At 41.3% G+C, this 21,670-nt stretch overlaps 2 protein-coding genes across 12 annotated transcripts in view; one reads left to right on the top strand and one right to left on the bottom strand.

The window, feature by feature from the left end:
• The window catches only part of CFAP46 (cilia and flagella associated protein 46), a 75,302-nt gene extending 69,969 nt beyond the window's left edge, over positions 1 to 5,333 (bottom strand). The window contains exons 1-5 of the mRNA XM_061376770.1: positions 5,196 to 5,333; positions 4,537 to 4,661; positions 3,450 to 3,581; positions 1,073 to 1,137; positions 385 to 549 (exon numbers count right to left, since the gene is read on the bottom strand). Coding sequence (XP_061232754.1) covers positions 385 to 549; positions 1,073 to 1,137; positions 3,450 to 3,581; positions 4,537 to 4,661; positions 5,196 to 5,244 — 536 coding nt within the window. The 5' untranslated portion in view covers positions 5,245 to 5,333. The remainder of the gene's footprint in view (positions 1 to 384; positions 550 to 1,072; positions 1,138 to 3,449; positions 3,582 to 4,536; positions 4,662 to 5,195) is intronic.
• Positions 5,334 to 5,543: 210 nt separating this feature from the next.
• Positions 5,544 to 20,954, top strand: TCTN3 (tectonic family member 3). Of its 11 annotated transcripts, none has more exons than XM_061376702.1 (13): positions 5,544 to 5,646; positions 8,172 to 8,290; positions 12,050 to 12,180; positions 12,513 to 12,621; positions 12,690 to 12,808; positions 13,558 to 13,593; positions 14,011 to 14,085; positions 14,187 to 14,312; positions 15,421 to 15,516; positions 15,776 to 15,882; positions 16,459 to 16,624; positions 17,354 to 17,491; positions 20,138 to 20,954. In XM_061376702.1, the coding sequence occupies exons 4-13, from the start codon at positions 12,582 to 12,584 to the stop codon at positions 20,357 to 20,359; spliced, it is 1,125 nt and encodes a 374-aa protein (XP_061232686.1). In that variant the 5' UTR covers positions 5,544 to 5,646; positions 8,172 to 8,290; positions 12,050 to 12,180; positions 12,513 to 12,581; the 3' UTR covers positions 20,360 to 20,954. The 11 variants fall into 11 exon arrangements, with proteins under 11 accessions (XP_061232686.1, XP_061232684.1, XP_061232683.1 ...); XM_061376700.1 differs by lacking the exon at positions 5,544 to 5,646 and adding an exon at positions 7,190 to 7,473; XM_061376699.1 differs by lacking the exon at positions 5,544 to 5,646 and adding an exon at positions 7,190 to 7,473 and having other exon boundaries at positions 8,154 to 8,290; positions 15,785 to 15,882.
• The last annotated feature ends 716 nt before the right edge of the window (positions 20,955 to 21,670 follow it).

The following is a 21,670-nucleotide window of genomic DNA, read 5'->3' as shown; positions in this document are numbered from 1 at the left end:
TATAAAATACTATTTATTCAGGATACATTATAATTTTCTCTTCATTATGCAGATTCTATATATAATAAACAGGTCACTATATATATAGTATTTATAGCTATATAAACAGTATTTATATATATATATATAATATTTATATATAAGGCCTAACTGCCTCTGCCACTAAAATTTTAACCTCAAAGTAAATATTAAAATGAAGCACCTTTTGCTTCATAAAAGGCAGTACATTTATATATCTTTAAAAAGTTATGAATTAAGCTTTCTATAATAAATGTGTCTACAATATTGCCAATGAAATATACATTACTAAAGACTACCTCAGGTGGCAGTCACATGTACGAGACGACTACAGAATGCCCGGATGAAAAACTAAAATTAACATACATCATGAGTTCTGCTCTCCATTCATGGTCTTGCTCTTCAGTTTGGTTTAACACTTTGACAATCTGAGACAGGCTGGGAATAAGGCAATAGCGGAATCCAGGCTTAAGATAGGGCCTTATAAGTTTCCAATAAAGAACTGAGGCATTATATATCAAAAAATAGTATCTGAAAAATAAGAATCAGGAATTAAGTATTTCATGGACTTAGGTAGACATAAAATTACAGATGGAGTATTTTAAGACACTTTTAAGCATCAAAAATTGGGACTTTTACTGTGTTTAAATAAGAACCAAGCCTGGCTAAGAATTGAGAACAGCCCAACAACAACTATACTCTACCCAGTAATTAACCACTTAAAATAAGATAACATGGTGCTCTCTGTTACAGACCATAAACATAAAAAGGAAATAAATGCTCAGAGTTATCTACCAGCCTTAAACAGGCTGATTCATCCTATCTGTTTAAGATTGTTCAGTACTCTTACATTGCAACATGCACAGCAGTTACAGAAGTGCAGAAGTACAGTAACAAAATGGAAGGAAAATCCACAAATGAAAAAAACACCTGAACAGCACAACCCCAGACTACCTAGCGAAAATCTGACACAATCAGCGGAGACATTAGGCCAAACAGTATATCAGCAGCATTTCTTGAGATTTAAAAAGTTAATTCTGTCAGTAGGGCCTACCTTTGATCATGGATGGCAAAATCTATTGCCTTCATAAAAAGCTGCACAAACTTTTCAAACGCTTCCTAGAACAAAAAAACCCAAAACAAACAAACAACAAAACAAACAAACAAACAAAAAAGCCCCACAAAAAATTAGTGCAATTGGAGTATGGCTTTTACAAGTCAGTACATTATTTTTCCTATTTTCAGACCAATGTCAAATGAAATATGCTGCCATAATAATTTGCTGACACAGAAACAGAATAACTAAACATCAGTAGCACTATTATTATGTTTTCCTGATTTTAGATTTTAAGACTGTATTTGCAGTTTCTTTAATTTCTGCCAAACTTTATCAGGACTGAAATTTTCCAAACCAGCAAAGCTGTGTACCTTTTAAGCCTTCAGCAAAGAAGCTTAGACACATCCAAGTGCAAGGCCAGGAAAAATAAATAATACTGGTTTGTCCCACTAAAAACTTGAGGTATTATTTTCTTCAGAAAAAGCTCCAACAAGATTTTGAATGGCCACCTGAATGGCGTGTCAGGCATGCTCTTTTGGTCATCAAAGCAGTGGGGAAGCAGCTTTTCAGAGGACACAAGGGACCTGGGATGCCATGCTGAACACATGCCAGCAGCATGCCCTCGCAGCCAAGATGGCTAGCAGTGTTCTGTTAGGCTTTACTCACTAGGCTGTTGTTAAGCCACCTTTGCTGCACGGTGGCTAACAGGACACTGAGTAAGCATTACCAGCAGGTTGAGGGAAGGGATACTTCCCCTATACTTGGCACTGGTGGGGCTGCATTTGGGAGTATTGTGCCCAGTTCTGGGCTGCCCAGTACAAGAGACATGAATACTCTGGAGAGAGTCCAAGGGCCACAGAGATAATGAAGGGACTGGAGCATCTTTCATAAGAGGAAAGGTTGAGAGAGCGGGGACTGTTTAACCTAGTCAAGAAGGTTCAGACAGATAGAACTGAGTAAACAGAACTCCAAGAGTTGGGATTGATTTATTGGACTCCATGACTGGGATAAGAAGGTTACTGAGCAATGAGATGCAACTACCTACATAAAGAGAAAAGCAGGTTTAAGAGCCTGAGAGATATTAAGACACTAAAGCAGAAAAGTTGCACTTGGCCCCTAAGAATATAAGCTTCTTAATCAGCTAACAAGGATTGCTTATAATGGAAACTGAAATAAGATCAAACATATTTTCTAAGTGAACGACGATTACTAGTCATACAGCACCAGTGTCGTGCCACTCCTACTTTCAGAAATGACCTAGGAACACAGCAGTGTAAAAACTCTACAGCTGATATAAAGTGTAACTTAAAAGTATATTACTACACACAGCACAAGGAACCAAGTTAGTATTGCTCATACTGAGTTGGTTCTTAAATTCTAAGAAGTTAGAAAGAAGAAACCAGCAAAATTTGGCTGAGATTCAGACAACAGTAGACACTTGTTTAATTTAGACACATGAAACGGTAACTGGACATTAGAAAATACTTTTCAAATGTGTATGCAATTTTAAACGAACCCTGGATCAGTTATTCTGCGTATGCACTGGGAGAAGGCAGAGAAAATACAGATAATAAAACAGGGAAAAGATTCTAGTTTGAAAGTTAACTCAAGCCCATTATTCAAAGAAACTACAGCAACTACTACAGAAACTACTGTCAGGGAAATTTGTGAACACAAATAACACGAGTATATCTTAAGCCTATCTTAGAAGGTCAGATATCATTGACAAATTGTCAAAGCTGACTGACCACAGTACAAGGACAACTGAAATACTGAAAGCATCCCACTTCACTTCAAACTCCGCAGGAGGTACAAACTGCTCATCATGTACAGCAAGGTACCACCAAACAGAAGCCTTTAGAAGCAAAAGTATCCTGCTGAGCTTCTACCAGAAAGCTTCAGCATCCAAAGTACTACATGGAAAGGTCACTGGTCAGTGCTGGAAGCAAACTGCCCCAGAAGAGAAATGAATTGTAAACCTCTCCGAGAGCCCCTTTAGTCCTTCAGTTCCACAAGCCTGTGACATGCTTACTGTGACCTGAATAAAACCTGAAGTTGTTTTACCAGTTACAGCCAAATTTGATCTGTATCATACTGATGTAAAAAGTGAAAAGATTGACTTTAAAACAATCACCCTTCCTGAAAAATTTTGCAAGCTTTCTTTTTCCCTCCCCAAAGTGTTTGCAATATTAGTCTAATTCAGCTGGTAAGTTCTGTTTATTCCCAAATTAGCCATTAATATATTTTCCTTTGATTTTTCCCAAGTCCTGATTAACCTTGTGTATTTTCAGTGACTGAAAGCAATACATAAAAACCTAGGAAGAAAAACTCTTAAAAACTGTCTAAATATAATACAAACTTCATAATTTCTCACCAAATTATCTGTAGACAGTGGAGTGTACAACTGGCCTTGGCACAAATATGCTCTGCCAAGAAACTGGTTCACAGGAAATCTTCCTTTAAAATACATCTCTAGACAGTCTCTGCTCATTTCCAGACACCCCAGCTAAGACCAAAAAAAAAAGGCATTTTAAGATTTAAAACATGTAACAAATAATTAAGATTTCTTGGTTTTTAAAAATGCAGACCTAAGAAAAATGTAGTGTCTGTCTGCATGTCAGTGTGCGAACATTACTCCATAAAGCTGTATATCAGATCTGGCACAAACTCATTCAGACTTACTAAAATTTAAAGTTAGACTTTTGTCATTCCAAATGTATAGGAAAATATACCCTTTATTTAACAAAGCTCCCAGATCAGTCAGTCATAGAACCCTTCACAGGCAACAAAGAAAGTTTACTTTTCTAATAGCCATTAACAGAATTGTTAACACATAAGCAAAATTCTTAGTAGAATTTTTAAATGACAGATATTAGCCCACATGATTTTGCATGAATGTCAGTGCTGCACCTCAGTTTTCAGACAACAGATAGAATTTGAACGGCTTGCAGCCTGGGAAAAAAAATAAAACTGTTTTATTAGAAACTTTTTGTCTGCTTGAAATCCAATCACTTATACCCATGGATTGAAACAAATGCATCCAAATTAAGAACCTGGGCATTTGATAAAAGTCAGCTCAATTAGCAACAGTCTTTCATAATTAGGATGTTATCTTTTCTCCTTTTGCCCAGCAGGGACAGTTCACAAACACATTTTCTTCAGTCATAACCAAACTGCTAATGTTAATTTTCAATTTTAGTTTCTTATATTACTATTTTATATTGTTATAGTATACCTTGCATATTATACTTCACAAACTACATTTTGCTGACTGATTATAAAGAAGTGATACTCTAGAGGTCAAGTTTTAAGTGAAAATGTATGTTTAAACAATTGCTCTCCAAAAATAGAAAAGTGATGTTTTTCACTTCAGGGAATATTTTTAAGTTGTAACTTTAACAACTCTAAATACAGTACGTCATATAAATGTTTTTATTCAATGAACTGCCTAAATGACAAACCTGAAACGCTTGTTCAGCACATAAAACATATAAGTCAGTGCTGAAGTTATCAGATGAGTCAACTGCAAATTTTCCTTGACTGGCTGATTTGATCAACTCATAAGCATTCTTCAAAGCCTGAACATCTGAAATGAAAAAAGAATAAAGAATGTAACAGGAAATTCAGGCTTCATGGTGGACCAGCATACACGGCTGCATTATTTCAAACAAACTATAAGGCATCCTGTTTCTCCTTTACAGAAACAAATAATGCTTAAGGAAAATAATATCAAACAAATGTTGTTCCAAATCAGCCACAGTTGTAAGATGAAGAAGCATTAACAACCCTCTTGCAGTTTAAAATCAACAATGTTAGCACATGAGAAAGCAAACTAGTTTGAGGGCCCGATTCAACTCCCTGAACTCAGCAGTACTGCCTGACACACAAATTAAGCTGTTACCCGAAGTTAATTTGTCTGGAAGAAAACTAGACTAAATTAACACCACTATAGCAGCTACTTCTCTTCATAGCTAAGTAAGCACAGTCAAAGCATTCAGAGAAGAAATACGTTTTCGACATATTTGGCAACAAAACAGATTAAGATCAAGCAGTGAGCGTGTTTAAAGTGGGGGTTTTCTCTTTTAAAGGGGGCCGAGACTTCTTCCCCCTTGCCCCTGACCTCGGCATCTCTCGGCCACGAAGAGCCGCTCCCTGACGGCCAGCTCCATGCCGCACACTGCGCCGGGCCCCGCTCGGCCGCCCCCCACGAAGTTTCACCCCGAGCGACGGAGCACGAGGCGTTTTCCGATGAGGTTGGCCGAACCACCGAGAGCACCGGCGGCGGGAGGGGTCCGCCCGGAGACCCGCACTCAGGGCGGCCCCGGTGCGGCCTCAGCGCCCTCTCCTCGCGCCCGCCGCCACTGGAGACTGCCGTTACCCTTCGGGCGCGCGTGTCCCAGCAACGCTCCACAACAGATCCCGCCCGGTGAGCTGGAGGGGCCACCCCGCCGGCCCACCCCGCCGGCCCTGCCCGCTGCCGCGCTGCACAGGGGCCCCTCGGCCCCTGGAAACAGCCCGCCACCGGCCGCCAGCGCACCGGGAGGCACCCCGACGGGTCCTTCCGAGGGAAAGTGACAACATCCTTCTCCGGTAACGATCGTTGCTGCCTTTGAAGCAATGTTACCGCTGCGGCTTGTGCCACGGCACGTGTCACCTACTCCCCCTGAAAACCAGTGCATGTAACGCACGCTTTCGTGATTAAACTGTATAAAATAAACTTCTCAGCCAGCCGCAAGGTAGCAAAGGCAATGGCTGGTAGCCTCCTACAGATAAAACTATTACTGAGAAATGCTGTCACTGGTCCTTTTTGTCCCTGTCTTGAGAGCTTCTAACATGAAACCTTTGGAAATTGAGCATACACCACCAGTGACGAAGCTTGGGGAGCAGGCAGAACAAAATGCGAAAGTACGTTTTCATCGTTTCTGCCAATGCAGAGAGGAGCCATAGGCTGGAGTATGAACAGTTCTCTTCGGAGACTTGTTTCACTGCATGTCACCACTCACAAGTTTATGATTAAAGAAAAAACAAACAAAACCCAACCAAACAAAACCAACCAAAACAAACAAGCAAACAAAAACCTTCAGATAAAAACAGTTCAGAAAAGAGAGAAAGTCAAAAAACCCCTGGAAGCTCCCTGACTGCCCTGACATGAGGACACCAGATGAAGCATTTAGGCCTTCATGATTTCCCTCAATTGCTTCTTCATGGCAAATTCTATGAGGTAAATCACCATAGTCATGAAGACAATAGAAAGGTTTACATATATAAATTTAATTTTAAACCTAAGCCCTTTGCACTTTCTGCTAAATTGAAATCCTGTGCAGGCCAGGTATTCAATTCCAATGACAGAACACATCACTCTTATGTGTGGTGTTGCTGGTGACTTTCCAGAGACATTTTCTTGCAGCCATCCTTAGCTGAATGAAAGATGACTATTAGCAGGGCCGTAAGGGTAACAAAAAATACAAATGGTAAGTGCAACGAATTCTTTTGCTAGAGGCTCAGCTCCTGAATAAGTCACACGTGCTGTATATTTCAGAACAGTAGAAGGTCCTTCCGTTTACGAAGCATGGGAAACATTGTAAATATGTATAAGAATCTGACGAGAATTCAGCAGTAGACTCCTTCCTATTCTCTCCATTCTCCTACCTGCTCCTGTCCACGAAGCCCTCTGAAATTAAGTAACTTGTATGAATGTTAATAAATATGCATGAATATGCTTGTATAAATGTTAATAAATAAGCCTCATCTGTGTACTTTAGGTGGGAAAGGAAACAAAACCCTATAGTGAACCTGCGGTGATTTCCGAAGAAGAAAGCAATATATTGGCCTTGTGTAATTATGTCAGGTAGTTCCAGCAACGGCGTACTGTGACTTACCATGCTACAATGTTTGTCCCCAAACTTCATACCTCTTCACACGTGACCCAGCTACGCTGCAGCGGACGGGCGGCGCTCCGGCCATCCCCAGCCCGCGGGCGGACGTGAGCCCCTGGTGCGCATGCGCTTCCCCTCCTCCGAAGCTGCGGCGGCCGACGTTTCTTAGCGACGAGGCGCCGCCATGCGCGGGGTTTGGGAGGTATTGCTGGTTCTGCTGCTGGTGCGGGTGACCCCGCCCGGAGCCGCCGCCGAGCTCGCTGCAGGGATCGCGCATCGAGCCGTTCCCCGAAGCGAGAAGGTGGCTTCGCGCCGAGCCCCGGCGCCCCGGGCCCTCTCCCAGACCTCCGCCTGCGGGCCCTGCTGTGACGGTCCCGCTGCTCACATCCGTCGCCGCGCTCCGCGGGCAGCCCGCCATCGCCCCTCCGCCGGCAGCTTCCCCGCCCGGCGCCTGCCGCCCGGCGCCCGCAGCCTGCGCGACCCTGGGGCCGCCGAGTCATCCCACCTGTCCGGTGGCAGCAGGTGAGCAGGGGACAGGCCCGCAGCGCAGCTGCAGGCGCTGCTGCCCCTGAACCCGGGCGGGCAGTGGGAGCCGCCGTCCGGCTCTGCTGGTTTTGCTGCCGTGCGGGCCGCGCCTGTGGGTACGGGGCAGTTTAACCCCCAGTGGAGGGCTTGGGAAGAGGTCCCGTGGCCAACATCTTAATTGCCCGAGTAGAGCAGGTCTTGGTTACTGGGGTGAGGCCACTGGCGGTGGGAACTAGGAAGTCTTATCTCAAGGAAGAAGAGCTTCAGTATACAGCTTGGAGACAGTGAAGCGACAGTGAACTAGTTCCAGATTGCGAGATGCTGTGAGTGAGGAAGATAGCTTCAGCTGCTTGAAGAGTTCAAATACGTGGATCTTTGCTGACCGTCTTTGTAGATTGCAGTTGAGAGGAGGACCGAGGAGAGCTCTAATACGCAGACATGAAATTACCACTTTTTGTTCCAGGAAATTTCAGAGTGATTTCTGAATATTCAACTAGAGAGTATCCTCATAGTTACTACAATGACGAGAGAGCCTTTCAGTAATTAATTATCAATGTGAATTGTAGAATATCTCATGTAAAGTCATGAAAAATAATAGTGTTCTGTGACTGGCATTTAGTAATGTAAAATATGAAATGATGCAAGAATAGAATCTAACAGTTTGCTGGGGGGGGGAGGGGAACTTGTCTTTGCAGGTCTGTAAGTCAAGTGTGTGTGGAAAAATCACTCCTGTTCAGAAGTAACGCTCCTTATCCAACTGATACCGTTCCTGTCCTGGATGGACCTGTTCTGTTCTGTGTGCAGCTGCATGACTGTAAGTAGCCTATTTTTCCCATGCATTTAATTGATAGATTGCCTCTGCTTAGGGATTATTTTTTTTTTAACTTTCAACTCGCATGTTATGATTTTTACTAAGTATTTGGGCTGATAGGAGTTCCAGAGAGACCACAGTGACTCAGGATCCGACCTCCAAAACCAAACAAAAATAAAGATCATTGCAGTCAGTTTAAGGGTAGAGTCTCTTGCTAAACACAAATCAGCTTTTATCAGTTGTTTCTGTATCTGAGTTTGCTACACTTACAGCAACAAATAAGGGTTGATGTTTGAAATACACCACTGTTGCTTTTACCAGAAAGTGATTTGTTATATGTTGGATTCTTTATTTCATATGCTTATTTTCATACTTTTTTCTCTTCTGGCAATGCTTTTTCTCTACTAATCATATACCCTCATAGGATTAACATGCCATTAACGCTTTTTTCCTCTTTCTGTTTTCCACATTGTACATCAGTCAGCTGGTTTAATGTCCAGCTCTGACATTCATTGAAATTCACTAACATTTGAACACTTACGGTTTTCCCATTTGAGTCTTTTGTCTGGGAGTTTTGACCCACAGTCCCATCTACTTCTGACCCAAATCATAGGGCATTTTAGGTTGGGAGGGGCTCAGGAGGTTAAGTGGTCCAACAACTAGTCAAAACAGGGTTAGCTTCCCCATTATCTAGTCCTGCTTTCAGGTCTTCACAGATGATGACGGAATGTTTTGCATACAGGGAAGAGCGGAGAAACAATGGGAGCCTCATAGTACGTGGTATGATAAGTAGTAGTGCTAGAACTTCATCCATTCCAATTTTCAGTAGGTCTCAGAGTAAAGATGAATTTTGGTGAGGGTTTAACCACAGCTGAAAGTGCCATCAGGCTCCTGGGTATTGCAGCCTCCAACTTGGAAGTAGCTAAATTTTATCCTTTTCCCATACCACCCATAGTATCATAGAAATAGGATTAGAAGAATTCTGAATCTGTAATCTTGTCCAAAGGAAGGATCATCTGTGTCCAGACTGATGTCAGGAGATTTTTCTGTCAGTTGATTATTTGGGCCCTGTATCTATCACATGATTTGACCAACTAAACAAGCCATAGATATTTAATTGCACATGTCTGTTAGGTGTAGCACACCTGGGGACAACAGAATTCACTGCTTACATAGCCTTTTCTTTTTCTGTGCTTGCTGGAAGAAATATGAGAAACTTCATTTGAGATCACCTGAAGGACGATAAAAGTTCTCTGGTAGAAACAGCCTTCTCCCCTTTGACCTTCCCCAAGGAAACACAGAAATGCATATGTTCTCATCAACTGATTGTGGAAGATGCCTTTCCAGGATGGACGTGACATGAGCTGCATCTGGCAGAAATATAATCAAGCCGACTCCAGATGGCCTCCTGGAAAAGGGCGAGTGGGAACAGGCTCTGACCCTAATGAACTATTGTGGCCAGTAACAAAGACGGTCTGATGCACAAGCATCATTCACCATTGCTAGCAGATACTAGAGTAGTGTTCAAGTTTTACTAATACTTCTTTAGAAAGGATACTTCTAAAAGATGGAGGTTTTCTTATTCCTCTGCTTGTTACTAATGTCTCTTTCCATGACTGTCCTCATTCTTTCCTGGCTGCAGGACTGTTTCAGCTGTCTTTTCTGAAGTATAAAGCTTACTTTGCTTCACCCGGTCATCTTTCTTGCCTATAGATATTTTTTTTTACTATTGCCATCCTTCCAATTGCTTTATTTTTCTGCTTTTTCATACTGTTCTCCATCTAACAGCTGTCCACAACTCTGGCATTCCTCTAACCTTGAGAGCTAATCACACACAATCTTTCTTTTGTCCCCTCTGTAGCCCTCTTTTCCTTTGCAATTTTTACCAGTACTGCCTGTCTTGTGCTAAGGGTTGAGTTTCATGTATGTCTTAAATGGATTTTAGATTGTATTGATACTAAATGGAGCAGCGTGGCTGTTCACCACATCCCTAACAGTTCCTTCTGTCTGATGATCCTGTAGCTGGCTGAGTCAGGCAGTCTTGCTGATCCAACTGAAAGTAACTCTTTAAGAGGAAGAGATCAGTTCTCAGGGACAGCTGGAAATACTGGATATTTTCAAAATGTATAAAATATTTTTAAAAGCATTCCTGTTTCACCCACTAACTTCTCAAGATGACAACTTTGTCTTTAACTTTTGCAGATGTTAGGAGAATATTGCTGCTATTTCCACTTCTAAATCAGTGGAAGAACTAAAATGCGTTTTAAACTTACAAGAACCATCCATGAGCCTGACTCCTGTTTTCTTTTTTTGCTGCTGTTTGTTTGTGGGGTTTGGTTAGGTTTGGGTTTGTTTGTTTTTGTTTCAGTTGAGTGATTGTGTGGTTTTTTGGTGGTGGTGGATTTTTTTTTTTTTTGTTTGTTTTTTTTTTTTCTGGCTTCAGACAAATTAAATTGTCTGAAATTCTTTTTTTCCCTTTTTTACAAGATTAAATACTCTTTAGTAGCTGGCGTGCTTTCTCAAGTAGAGTGTGCTATGAACAAGTTATGTATGTCTGAAAACCTGAGCAGTTTGAATATCTTAAGTTTTGCTGCAGAAGGCCTTTTCTTCCAGTTTTCAGGTATATTTTGCATTATGTAGAGTTGTTAGTCTGCATTAGCAGGTACTCAGCTCTGATAACAGGAGAGTACTTAAAGAACTGCATTCCAAAGAAAAGAAATGGTTGTGATAAGCACAACTATCAATGCTTCCCTTTTCAGTGTAATGGTTATACTCTCAAGTGAATAATAAGAAAGCTGTTCTGTGCAACTATTTTTGTGACTGAAATAGGAGCTTAATACTCCTTTGGCCTTTATGACCTTAAAAGATTTAAGCTGGATTAATGCTGTATTTGGATATAAAAAAGCTTTTATTTCATCCTGCTGCTCTATATATCTGAGGATCTGCTCAGCCATTGAACAACAAAATTACATTGAGAGCTGAAGTTTTGAAGATTTTCTTCACCCTTCCCTTCTGTCCCCCCCAACCTACTAGTCAGCCTAAATTCTTCTTTGGTACTACTGTAATCAAGGATACTGCCACTCACTCCTATTGCCAGGATGATCTGTAGTTCCTCAGACCTTGTAAGATGTTTTATTTGGATATGTTCAAAAGTTTATTGTTTATTGACTCATTAGGGTAAGTCTACATAGTATACCCTTAGTAGTTTGCCATTTTTTTATGACTCAGTGTTTTAGCAGTAATAGTACATTAAACCATTGTAACTATACTGAATACCACTGGCTCAGGAGGGCATTACTGTGGAATGCTAATAGAAAGTCTGGGGTTTTTAGGAGGCCTATTCTTTATTCATACTTATTTTGGGTTTTACCAACCTTAATTACTTTGAATCCATTTAATGTTGCCTTTTGTGGACTCATGTGTCTTGTGTGACTAATTTGGACATCTTACGGAAATTAAAGCACATATTAAGATAATTGCCTTCAGCAGTTCCCATCATTTTTGGAAAATCGCATTTGTGATTTCTGAAACACCTGTTTCCCATGTTTTTCCATGAAACTATACAAACTACTACTGATACTATCATATTAGGCTGTTGGCTGTGTTACTATGAGTTACTTAATACAAGGCACTATCTAGCTTATAATTACTGAAGTTTTTCCTTTAGAAAATACTTTGTCTTAGATATATTTTTTTTTTCTAGTAATTTGACACTGGCACTTCTTTTTTTTTTTTTTTTTCTTTCCTCATTTCAACCTTCAGCAAAGCTGAACTACTACCAACAGCCACAGGATATCCAAGAATCTGATTTTTTGAAGTTCTCAGAGAAGTATGGTAGACACTCTTTCATAGCACCATCACAAGCCCAGCCATCATTCTCTCCCTTTTACCGGGTAGGTTGAAAGAAAATAGCAATCACTTTGCAGATACACTTTTACTAAAGCTGTCTGCAATGAGATCTAATGAGAACAGAGTGAAAGATTCTTGTTTTTTCTACCTATAATCTATATTATCACTCATTTATTTTTATTTCTTATTGTGTAAAAGAAAAATCTGATTAGTTTTCTTGTATTTAGAATTTTGGACAATTCTTTAAACAAAATTGGGTGTACACTAAGGAGAAGTATAAATTTGCCTCTGTGCCCTGATTATGTCATCATCTTGCATTTGGCTTTAGTATTCCACAGTCAACTTTGTCTGTGATTTCTCCAAATTGTCTTTGCAGGCTGGGGATCCAATCCTAGTCTACTTTGGTTCATCATCTGTACTGAGCACACTTAGACAGCCAGTAAAAATGGGATCCAGTGGACTTTGCGTTGATGGAAATCCTGCTGGTTAGTAGAGGGGGAAGAATTTCTCAGTGTGGTTTGCTTGTTTTATCTGTTGTTGTGTCTTAACTCAGGCTTCCTGGACAGTAAAAGCACAAGTTGTACTCGGATTTTTGCCAACTTGAGCAAGAGCTGCATTACTGACCCTGGCCTAGATGCTGCCTCCTACTACCGTGACTTCTGTGTGCTAAAGGTGCATGCTGTATTTCTTCATTTTGCTCAACATCTTATTTGCTTGACTTTCCACTGCAAATTCATCTAACTGGAAAACTAAAGGTCACCTGGTATGTCATCCCTGATCTCCCAATTGTTAAGGCCTTCTTGCTGGAAATCCTGTTAAAAATAATTTCAAAATAACAGATTTATTGTTCTGGATTCATCATGCTGGTCTTACTGAATATTAATATGAAAATATCTCCTCTTGACTTCTCGAATTTCTCTGGTGTTCCAGGAGAAAATGGCGCTGTAAATAATAACACCTTATTAAGACTAATGATTCAGTTTACCTTATATTGGGAATCTAAAGCTACATAACTGTAGTAGAAAGTCTTCTACTGATGAAATTTAACTCATGTTTTCGGGGCTCTCTTTGTCACTGTGGCCCAAATTCAGTTTTTCCTTAAATGGAAGCTGAAGTAATTACTTGATTCCAGAAAGGAGAGTTCCAGGAATGGATCAAGGATGCCTGCATTCTGCAGACCATTAGCAGAGCCAAGTACAAAATTTGTCTGCTGATGTTCTAAAAATGCTTTCTGTGGATTATGTCTGTAAATTCTAGATCACAAATTGATGACAAGTTTTACACGTCTGTAATAAAAAAATTCTTGTCAGTATAATATGTAGGCTGCATTTAGTGATGGTTTTATGACTTCAGGCACTTGCAAACCCAGAAAATCAGTTGTTTTTTTTGGTGTTGTATATTGGTTTGTTTGTTTTCCCCAGGTGCCAATTAATGACACCATTGAGCAGTCCATGAAGGTCAGTCTCTATTGCCAGTAAGTTCTGCTTCTAAAATAAAACATATCTGGAATCTTAGGCATTCATTCATAGTAATGCCCATGGGTTGGGAACCTGGGAGAATGGGAATGTTCTGTGTCCAAGAGAAGATTTTTTGTTTTGTTTTGTTTTTTTTGACAGTGTGACATTATAGAAAAAAGAATTAGGGGTATAAGGAAAGATGTACTTTAAAATAAATGGACATAGATAGTGCTGGAGTCAGGGAGATAGCTTGTTTTCTTAGGGAAAAAGTGAGCATCTAGAGCAGGGTGATGTGTCCATATATGACAGCTACAGTAGGAAGGTAAATCTGACTTGGATAGAAAAGCAGTTGAGAAGAATAGGAAAGGCACACTCCTATTAAACATTACTAACAGTTAACATGCGTGCTGTCTCCAGGTAAAGGTCACTGCAGTCGCACCACCTGAAGCTCCCCAGATCAGAGACAACACATGTATCAACGTTGTTTCTGAGGTATCTGGTCATTCTTCCCTTTGGGCAGCTCAACACTCGCTTGAAGTCATTGCCTTATTATCTTACTCTGCCTCTGATTCTTCTCTCAATTGGATTTACAGGTGATCTATGAGATAGAATTCAGTGGCACACATGGGATTCAGAGTGTTTCTGTCCAGTTCAAAATGAGCAACATCTCTGGGAACTCAGGATCTGCTCTGCAGCAGCGCTTCACTTTGCACTTCTGGGTCAGTGCCCCCATCCTCCCAGGCTCTCACCAAGTTTGTGACCCAATTTTGTACAGATGAGATGTGAAGAGTTTAGAGCAGTGTCATTGTGCTATGGTAGTACCAGAACCCTGGGACACGGTGCTTGAAAGCAGGAGGGGACACTTGCTCTGGTCTCAAGTAAACCATGTTAGCAGAAAGACTCAGGCTTGATACAAGCACACAATCTTGCACGGCACCAGCTGGAAGGGGCTGGCTATTTTTACCTGAACGTTTTTTGCTGTTGGTTTAATTTGGTTTGCATTTGGGTTTGCTTTTTTTGTTTGTTTGCTGGTTTTTTGGTCTTTTTGGTTTGTTTGGGTTTTTTTCTTTTCATTTTTTTGTTTGTTTGTTTTGTTTGGTGGTGTGGTGGGTTTGTTTTTTTTATTTTATTTTGTTTTAATGGTGGGGGGAGAAGGGGAGAGGATGAGATCAGGGTCACCAGCATGATCTTGTGAAAGAACTGGTGCTATGTCTGAGGTGTTCAATGTTTGTGAACAAAGTTACTAAATTTATTCCAGGTGCTTACTTAATTTTGCCTGTGCAGTGGGAAAAAGAGCTGCTTTGGAGGGGGTGTAAATCTGGGAAATATTTATGTGTTTGAAGTTCATATAAACCTTGCATCATAAGGGCAATGTGAAGTGGGATAAGTGGTGACCTCGGGTTTTGGTAAGTGTGCAGTGTAACCTTGCTGAAGTTATCCCCAGAGGCTCTCCCCATAAAACAATTTAGAAGTGTAATCTGCCACTTGGAATCAGGGTCAAGGCAGAGTTTGTTCTGCAGATATCTGTAGAATTGCCCAGACTGATACATTCACTTCCTTAGAGACAAATGCTGAGCAATAGGAATTCATTGTCTCAAGAAATGTCCTAGTAGAATCCACTTTTCAGGGTACTGACTTTTTTTTACCTCCTGGACTGCAGATGAACTTGCCAGGTAAGAAAGAGAATTGAAAACAAGTAATTGAGGTTTTGGTAGTGTACAATATTCAGTTATTCAAAAATGGGTTACACTTACATCTTTGAGAATGCAAATTTGATTTGACTGGTACTAACGTTTTCCTCTCTTTCTTCCCTTTGCCTCTTTGTAGACCAGAACTCTTTCTCATGCATTGCCTAGAAGTGGAAACCCTGGCTACATCACTGGAGCACCACTGTTGATTACAAACAGGGGTGCAATGCAGCATGTATCCTTTCTCTGCTATCAAGTTTTATTAGTCATAAATGGTGTATTGACTTCTGGTACTCTACTGTCTGGACTTTTCAGATTCAGCTGTTACCTGTGAGGAGAGTATTACATTGCAGCCATCAGCAGCCCTTTTGGTCATGACTGAATTGCAGTCCAGCTAGAAGGATGAGGAATGTTGGGTGAGAGAATAGCTAAATACAAATTGGGTGTCCTGTATTATGTCTGTTTATGCTTTTGTTTGACTTCTTGACATGCAGTCTTGTCAGGTGAGCATTTTACAGAGTGAAGGTGATGGAAGTTGCTCACAGTTCCTCCGACACACAGTACAATTTGGAAGAAATGTGAGATCAGGCTGCAAGCTCAGGTAGCAGCACACTCTGAAGTCACCTTTCCTGATGCATTTGGAAGTTGTGGACTCATTGAGCACGTTTTTCTGTAGCCTGTCATGCACTGCTGTGGAGCCTAGGTCCTTCCCTGAGATCACCAATGGGTCTTTACAGATCTTTCATATACTTCTTAGGGAACTTGAATGTCAGAAAGATGATGGAACTCTAGAACAGTCTGAACATCGTGAATGTTTTCTGAAGCTGGAGTGTGGCGATGTCTTGGGCAAGACTAGAGTTTGTATTTGAGGAATGAAGTATAACAGAACCTTAAAAAGTGATTGTTTTGATTTGGGTAATTTTTTTTTGTTGGTGACAGAGCAGGTCTGACAGCTCTTTAGCCATCTTATCATGTGTTACCCTGCTATGTGGTTCTTCTCCCTTCTCACTGCAGAAGGGATTGAAACTGCATCCATTTAATACCAGTTCTTCCTGTAATGATTCTGTTGACTCATAAGAGCAGAAGAAATGCTCATTATGAAGGAAGAATCTTTATAGCTTTTTTCTTTCTTATCCTGAAAATCACATTGTCAGAGCTGTTATTTTCTAATTTCCAGCCTATCCCCAGTACTGGAAGAAAGTAACTGTAGGTATACCCAGCAGAAGTTGTATGAGGCTTTTCAGGGGATGAAGAGAGTAGAGAACCTTGCTATAACTGGCAGTGCTCATTCCACCCAGGCAGAACAGTGGGTCACCATTCTGATTCAGAACTGCAGTGTGCAGGTAATAAGAATGCAAAAAGACCAGCTGTGAATATTTTTCCTTTCTTCTTTGCCTTGGGGAAGTGTGGGCATGGGGGAAAAAAAGAGAACTAGGTTGTTCATCTAGGTTTACTTTCTTTGTGTGATGAGCCACTGGCTCAGGGGTCTCAATGCCTGTAAGCAGTGATTCTTACTATGGTTCATATTACTGTACTTGCTAAACGACAACAAAACCAAACCCAACCCTGCATTCTGTTACTGCCATTTTAAAGGGAAAAAAGAATCTCAGACTCAATCCAGTGTTGTATTATCTGTTTTCTCACAGCCTTCTAGAATTAATACTACCTGGTCACTTCCTGTTAATTTGATAGTTTTATGATTATCCTTTCTGATTTTCCAGTTTCTAGGGATATTTATATATTACATAATAAGGGTAAAAGTTTGCAATACAAGTACTTCTGGAGGACAGAAATTCTATTTTAATAATTATAAATCTGTCAGGAAGTGGGCTAATAGAATGCAAAATCCAAGTGGTAGTGCTGAGGCAAATTCTGTTTGGAAATGAGAGGACACTGAGATGGATATAGCTCTAAAATAGGTGGTTGACTGGACCAGAAGTTACAGGGTTAGTGTTGAAGTGACTGATTAAGATTTTGTAACATATGCTGTCCAAAATATTAGACTTTGACCATAGTGATCCTTTTTAATCTTAAAAATACTCTATTCTGATGTTTGGGTGTCTTATTTTCAGGCTGTGAATTGCACTTCCTGTTGCATGATTCCTTTGACCCTGGAGATACAGATACTGTGGACAAAAGTGGGCCTCCTGTCCAACCCACAGGCTCAAATACTGGGTGCACGATACCTCTATCAGTGTCACCCCTTGAAGGTATGGTTGTTTATGAAGCAAGGAATCAAATGGTCTTGATATCACTGAGTTGAGAACCTTAGATGATTAAACACATTGAAAATCAGAATGGATGGGGCTCTGAGCAACCTGACATAGTGGAAAGTGTCCCTCCCCATGGCAGGGGGTTGGAACTGAATGAGCTTCAAGGTTCCTTCCAGCCCAAACTACTCTGCAATTCTATGATGTCAGCAGGAAGGGGGAGCTAACAGGACAATTGATAGCATTTTTCAAGCCCGTGTCAGTGGGTCCAGTTTTGGTGCAGGCCCTGACATTACAGTCTTTTGAGCAGCACATGTATTTCAAGGCTTATACTCTTCTACAAGGGCTTTAGGGGGAGGAGCTGACACCTGCGCATGACATTCTTATGGCAGTGGGGTATGACATGGCAAGTGTGTGATCTGTTATCACACTTTTAATGTCAGGCTTGTCTAGATGTGATTTTGCATCACTTATTTGGATTTGTCTCCTGATACCTCTTCATCCTCCCTTCCTGCAACATAGATGAAAAGAACACAGTAGGAAAATGTTCACCTTGTAAAACACATGTGGCCCTGAGGCAAACTGACACCTCCACCCCATAAAGTTATTTCCTAAATCTGAGCTGCTATCTGGCTCCATAAAGGAAACTTCTGTCTGAGGAAGATTTGCGCTCCTAGTGAAGGTGCAGGGTGTATATGCCTCAATAAGTATTAGCCAATCAGGAACTATGAGATTTAGGTTTCATCTGCTTGAGCAACTGATGCTAATTACTTTAGAGCTGTAAGGTATATTGCAAAGCAAATGATAAAAGAGCAAGTCTGGCAGCAAGAAAAAAACACTTCACCAGTGGCAATCCACAAATTAGAGCTGCTAGTAAAGACATTTTAGCAAAAGTACTGTTTGGTACCATACCCAGCAGTTAAGATCTGCAGCTATTTGTAAGCACAGCAGTGAGATCACCAATGCATGCTGTGTATTGCTTTACTGTTGAATTATGTCACTGCCCAGTTTTAGTCTACAGATTCTCTATCTGAGAACTATCCATTCTTTAGAGAAAATCTTTTCCTTTAGACTACACTCTGACACTGGAGAGTTGCCTTAGTGACTGACCAGAAAACATAGAACCCAGGAAAAACATCCTGTTTTCTACACCCATCCACAATACCTGGTGGCAGTTACATTTGAACTTCCTGAAAATATAAGATAGTCTTGAATGATGTAGAGCTATACAGGTAAATGCTGAAAGTTGCTTCTGCCTGTCTTCTCCCAGCAGTTGAGGAGGGGTTGTGTATGGAGTTTTTTTCTGCACTACTCTGATCTTAAGGCATGTTCTGAAGGTCCAGTCACAAAGCCTGAATTTTTCTGAGGCTTGTTGGCCAAGCTGAGGGGAGGCTGGTCCCTTTGAGAAGGAGGGATCAGCCAAGCTGGAAGAAGCAGAGATTCTGCAGGTAACTGCTGATCACCTGAAACTGCTGCTTGTTTATCGTGTATTTACTCATTGATAGGAGAACTTTTATCCATCAGGAGTGAAGGGATAATTCTAATCGTAACAGCTAAGCAGGGGCAGTTTGTAAGAGAAATGAGCTGGCACTGAGTGCAAGAAGGCCCAACTGGAAGAAGGGGTTAAACTAGCTGGAAGCAGGAATGCCGGAGACTGACTCCTTGCAAGTGAATGAGGTTTCCCTGGGTGATTAACAGCCTCAGCTTTGTTTTGTAGCCATTCTGGAATGGGAACGCTCAGGGTCCCAAACTCAGGCGCCACCTTTGGGCAGCAGAGCTGGGTTGGGGGATGGTCCCACAGCAGGGCTGATGTGCCCCACATGCTGACCTGCTTTTTTCCTGGGAGGTGAATGAGGTAGTGATTTTACACATTGGCTTAAAGTAGTGCAAGCAGAGAAAGTATGCTGCCAGAGATTAGCATGCAGAAATGGGGAGCTGGGGCAAGGAGCGAGATGGCTCTTTCAACAACAGCATAGTCTTTAGTCCCCCAAGCTAACCATGAAACTCCAGATGGCTCAAGAAGCGAGTGTATTGGTTGTCTTGCAGCATCTGGTTGAAACAGAAAGGAATAGAGGCCTTAGACATTCAGTCCACTGTTCTGTCTTTACCAGCTGACTTACCAGTCTGTCTCCTTTCTGAAACAATATCCTAAAATGTAAGAAATAAATTAAATGTTTTATTGGGTCCTTGCTTTATCACACTGAGAGGATCAAATCTTGTGGCAGTCATGTCTGCTGGCAGCAAAGGGCCAGGCGATCTTACCTTACAGAAAAAATACAATTTAATACAAAATAAAGCTAGCTTTGCTTCTATTCTTATTACCAGCTTCCTTGTACATCTTTTCTCTCAACAGAAGGTATACTCTAGTAGAGCTTGAGTTACTGCTTACATTCTGGAGCTCTGTAACACAATGCTCAGTAGTTACTGACCTTTGTCAAAACCTGTGTCCTCAGTTTACCTGCCAAGTATCAATCTTGGGAAAGAACAGTTACTCCACTAAAAATTTTATCTGGAATGCTTCTACCATCCTAAAGACACTTTGCTTGCCAGTAATCTCCAGTGGGTCTCCGCTGTACCAAACCGAAGTGGGGGGACGTATCTTTTGTATTTAGCTTGCTGAACTCTGTGCTTTCCTTCTTGTTACAGTTCCTAAGCACAAGCACCGTACCTTTGACAACTGTTGTTACCTTCACTGACATAACGGAATGGCCAGAACCTCCAAGAGGCCAGCCCCAAGTACACTGGAAATTCCCATTTGACATCTTTTTCCCATTTAAGGTGGCAGTGAATTTGGAAAGAAGTTACAGAGATTATCTGGCTGGCTGTTTTTTCTTGATTCTAATAATCTGTAGTATTCTCTGCTATTGAAAAGTCAAATAGCTGGGTTCTGTACTTAAAGTTTGGTAAGTGAATTTATACATTCAGAATATGATCTAGAGCAGACTTTTCTCCTCAGATTCTGATGTTGCGCCTGTGACATCTGTGTGCCTTCTGCTCTTGGTTTAAGCTACGTGACTAGTTTCTGTCTTGTGTACTCTCATGCCCCTATTCTCTGTATGCACCATCTGCAAATGTTACTGCAGTGAAACACTTGAGAGATGGAGTGATGGAGAGATGTTGCATTGATAAGGAACAAGGAGGAAGATGTTGAAATGAGTATTTCATGTTCTCAGAAGACAAGAGTGCTTTCTGAAAAAAGGAATCTGAAGAGAGGAGCAAAGTTCAATGCAAGCATCTTGGCACTGCATTCGTTCATCCTCCTGTTGGAGAAGCATGTGATTCTTCTACATGGAACTAACCAAACATTAAAATTCAGGAGTCCTCCCAAGCAGACTGAAGTATTATTTTATGGGTAGATGTGTCTACTGGTGACCTTTTACCTGTCCTTGTTACATGACAACCACACCTCTCTAAGTTTTTTACTTACTGTTTTGCCTTTTCAAATACAGATACTCAATTGAAATTTTTGTTTTAATCAGTGTTCACATTAGCAATAGTGTTACACAAAGCCATCTCCCTATGGGGTGCTCAGTTTGTTGTCGTGCTGGAAATGAAGAGCAGTGAGTGTTTCCATTCTTGCTGTTTGAAAGAGTCCCACTTATGATCATCATAGATTACAACCTCTCACCTCCCCCCAGCAAACAGAAATAGGGAGAATGAATTTCTGAAATGAAATATTCTGAGATCATTCTCCCCTTCTATAATGTAAAATGTACATAAAATGCAAAGAAAAAGCTAAAGAAGGCATTTTCAAAATGTCTATAAGCTCCTTAATGTGCTGCCACTTTCTTCAGGCACTATGTACATGATCCACTGTTACGTTTGTTCGCCAATTTATAGTCGCTGTTTCACCACCATAGGGTTTGTAGGAAAGGAGAGGTGCCTCACGAACCGTGCTTCCAACACCTGCTTCCTCATCTTCCCTGTGCCCCACTCTTACGTCCGTGTGCCTTAAGAAAGTTACCACGAGAACACATAAACGCGGTCCTGTTTCCTCACAAGATCACTCAAGAACCGGCGGAGCACGGAGCGTGTCACCGCCTCACACCGGCGGCACCTCAGCACTCCTAGCAAGCGGTACTTCCCTCCAGCGCCGCTTTATGCCCACCGGTGGCTAGAGCCGAGTCCCACCAACACCCGCCCTGCGGCGGAGTCGTCACCGCCACCCGGCACCAGGGG

The sequence above is a fragment of the Neopsephotus bourkii genome, unplaced genomic scaffold, assembly GCF_033783945.1.
Source record: "Neopsephotus bourkii isolate Nb327-2 ecotype Australia unplaced genomic scaffold, CSIRO-AGI_Nbou_v1 NB_1735, whole genome shotgun sequence".
Lineage (NCBI taxonomy): Eukaryota > Metazoa > Chordata > Aves > Psittaciformes > Psittacidae > Neopsephotus > Neopsephotus bourkii.
Note: the sequence above shows the minus strand (reverse complement) of the source record. Positions and strands in the feature narration are given on the sequence as shown.

What these genes read in the sequence shown, in the direction of transcription:
- TCTN3 (XM_061376702.1), top strand. Translation starts at nt 12,582, where the DNA reads ATGGGATCCAGTGGACTTTGCGTTGATGGAAATCCTGCTG. An exon ending in CGTTGATGGAAATCCTGCTG is followed by an intron (nt 12,622 to 12,689) that starts GTTAGTAGAGGG and finishes GTCTTAACTCAG; the next exon opens with GCTTCCTGGACAGTAAAAGC. An exon ending in ACAGGGGTGCAATGCAGCAT is followed by an intron (nt 15,517 to 15,775) that starts GTATCCTTTCTC and finishes CTTGACATGCAG; the next exon opens with TCTTGTCAGGTGAGCATTTT.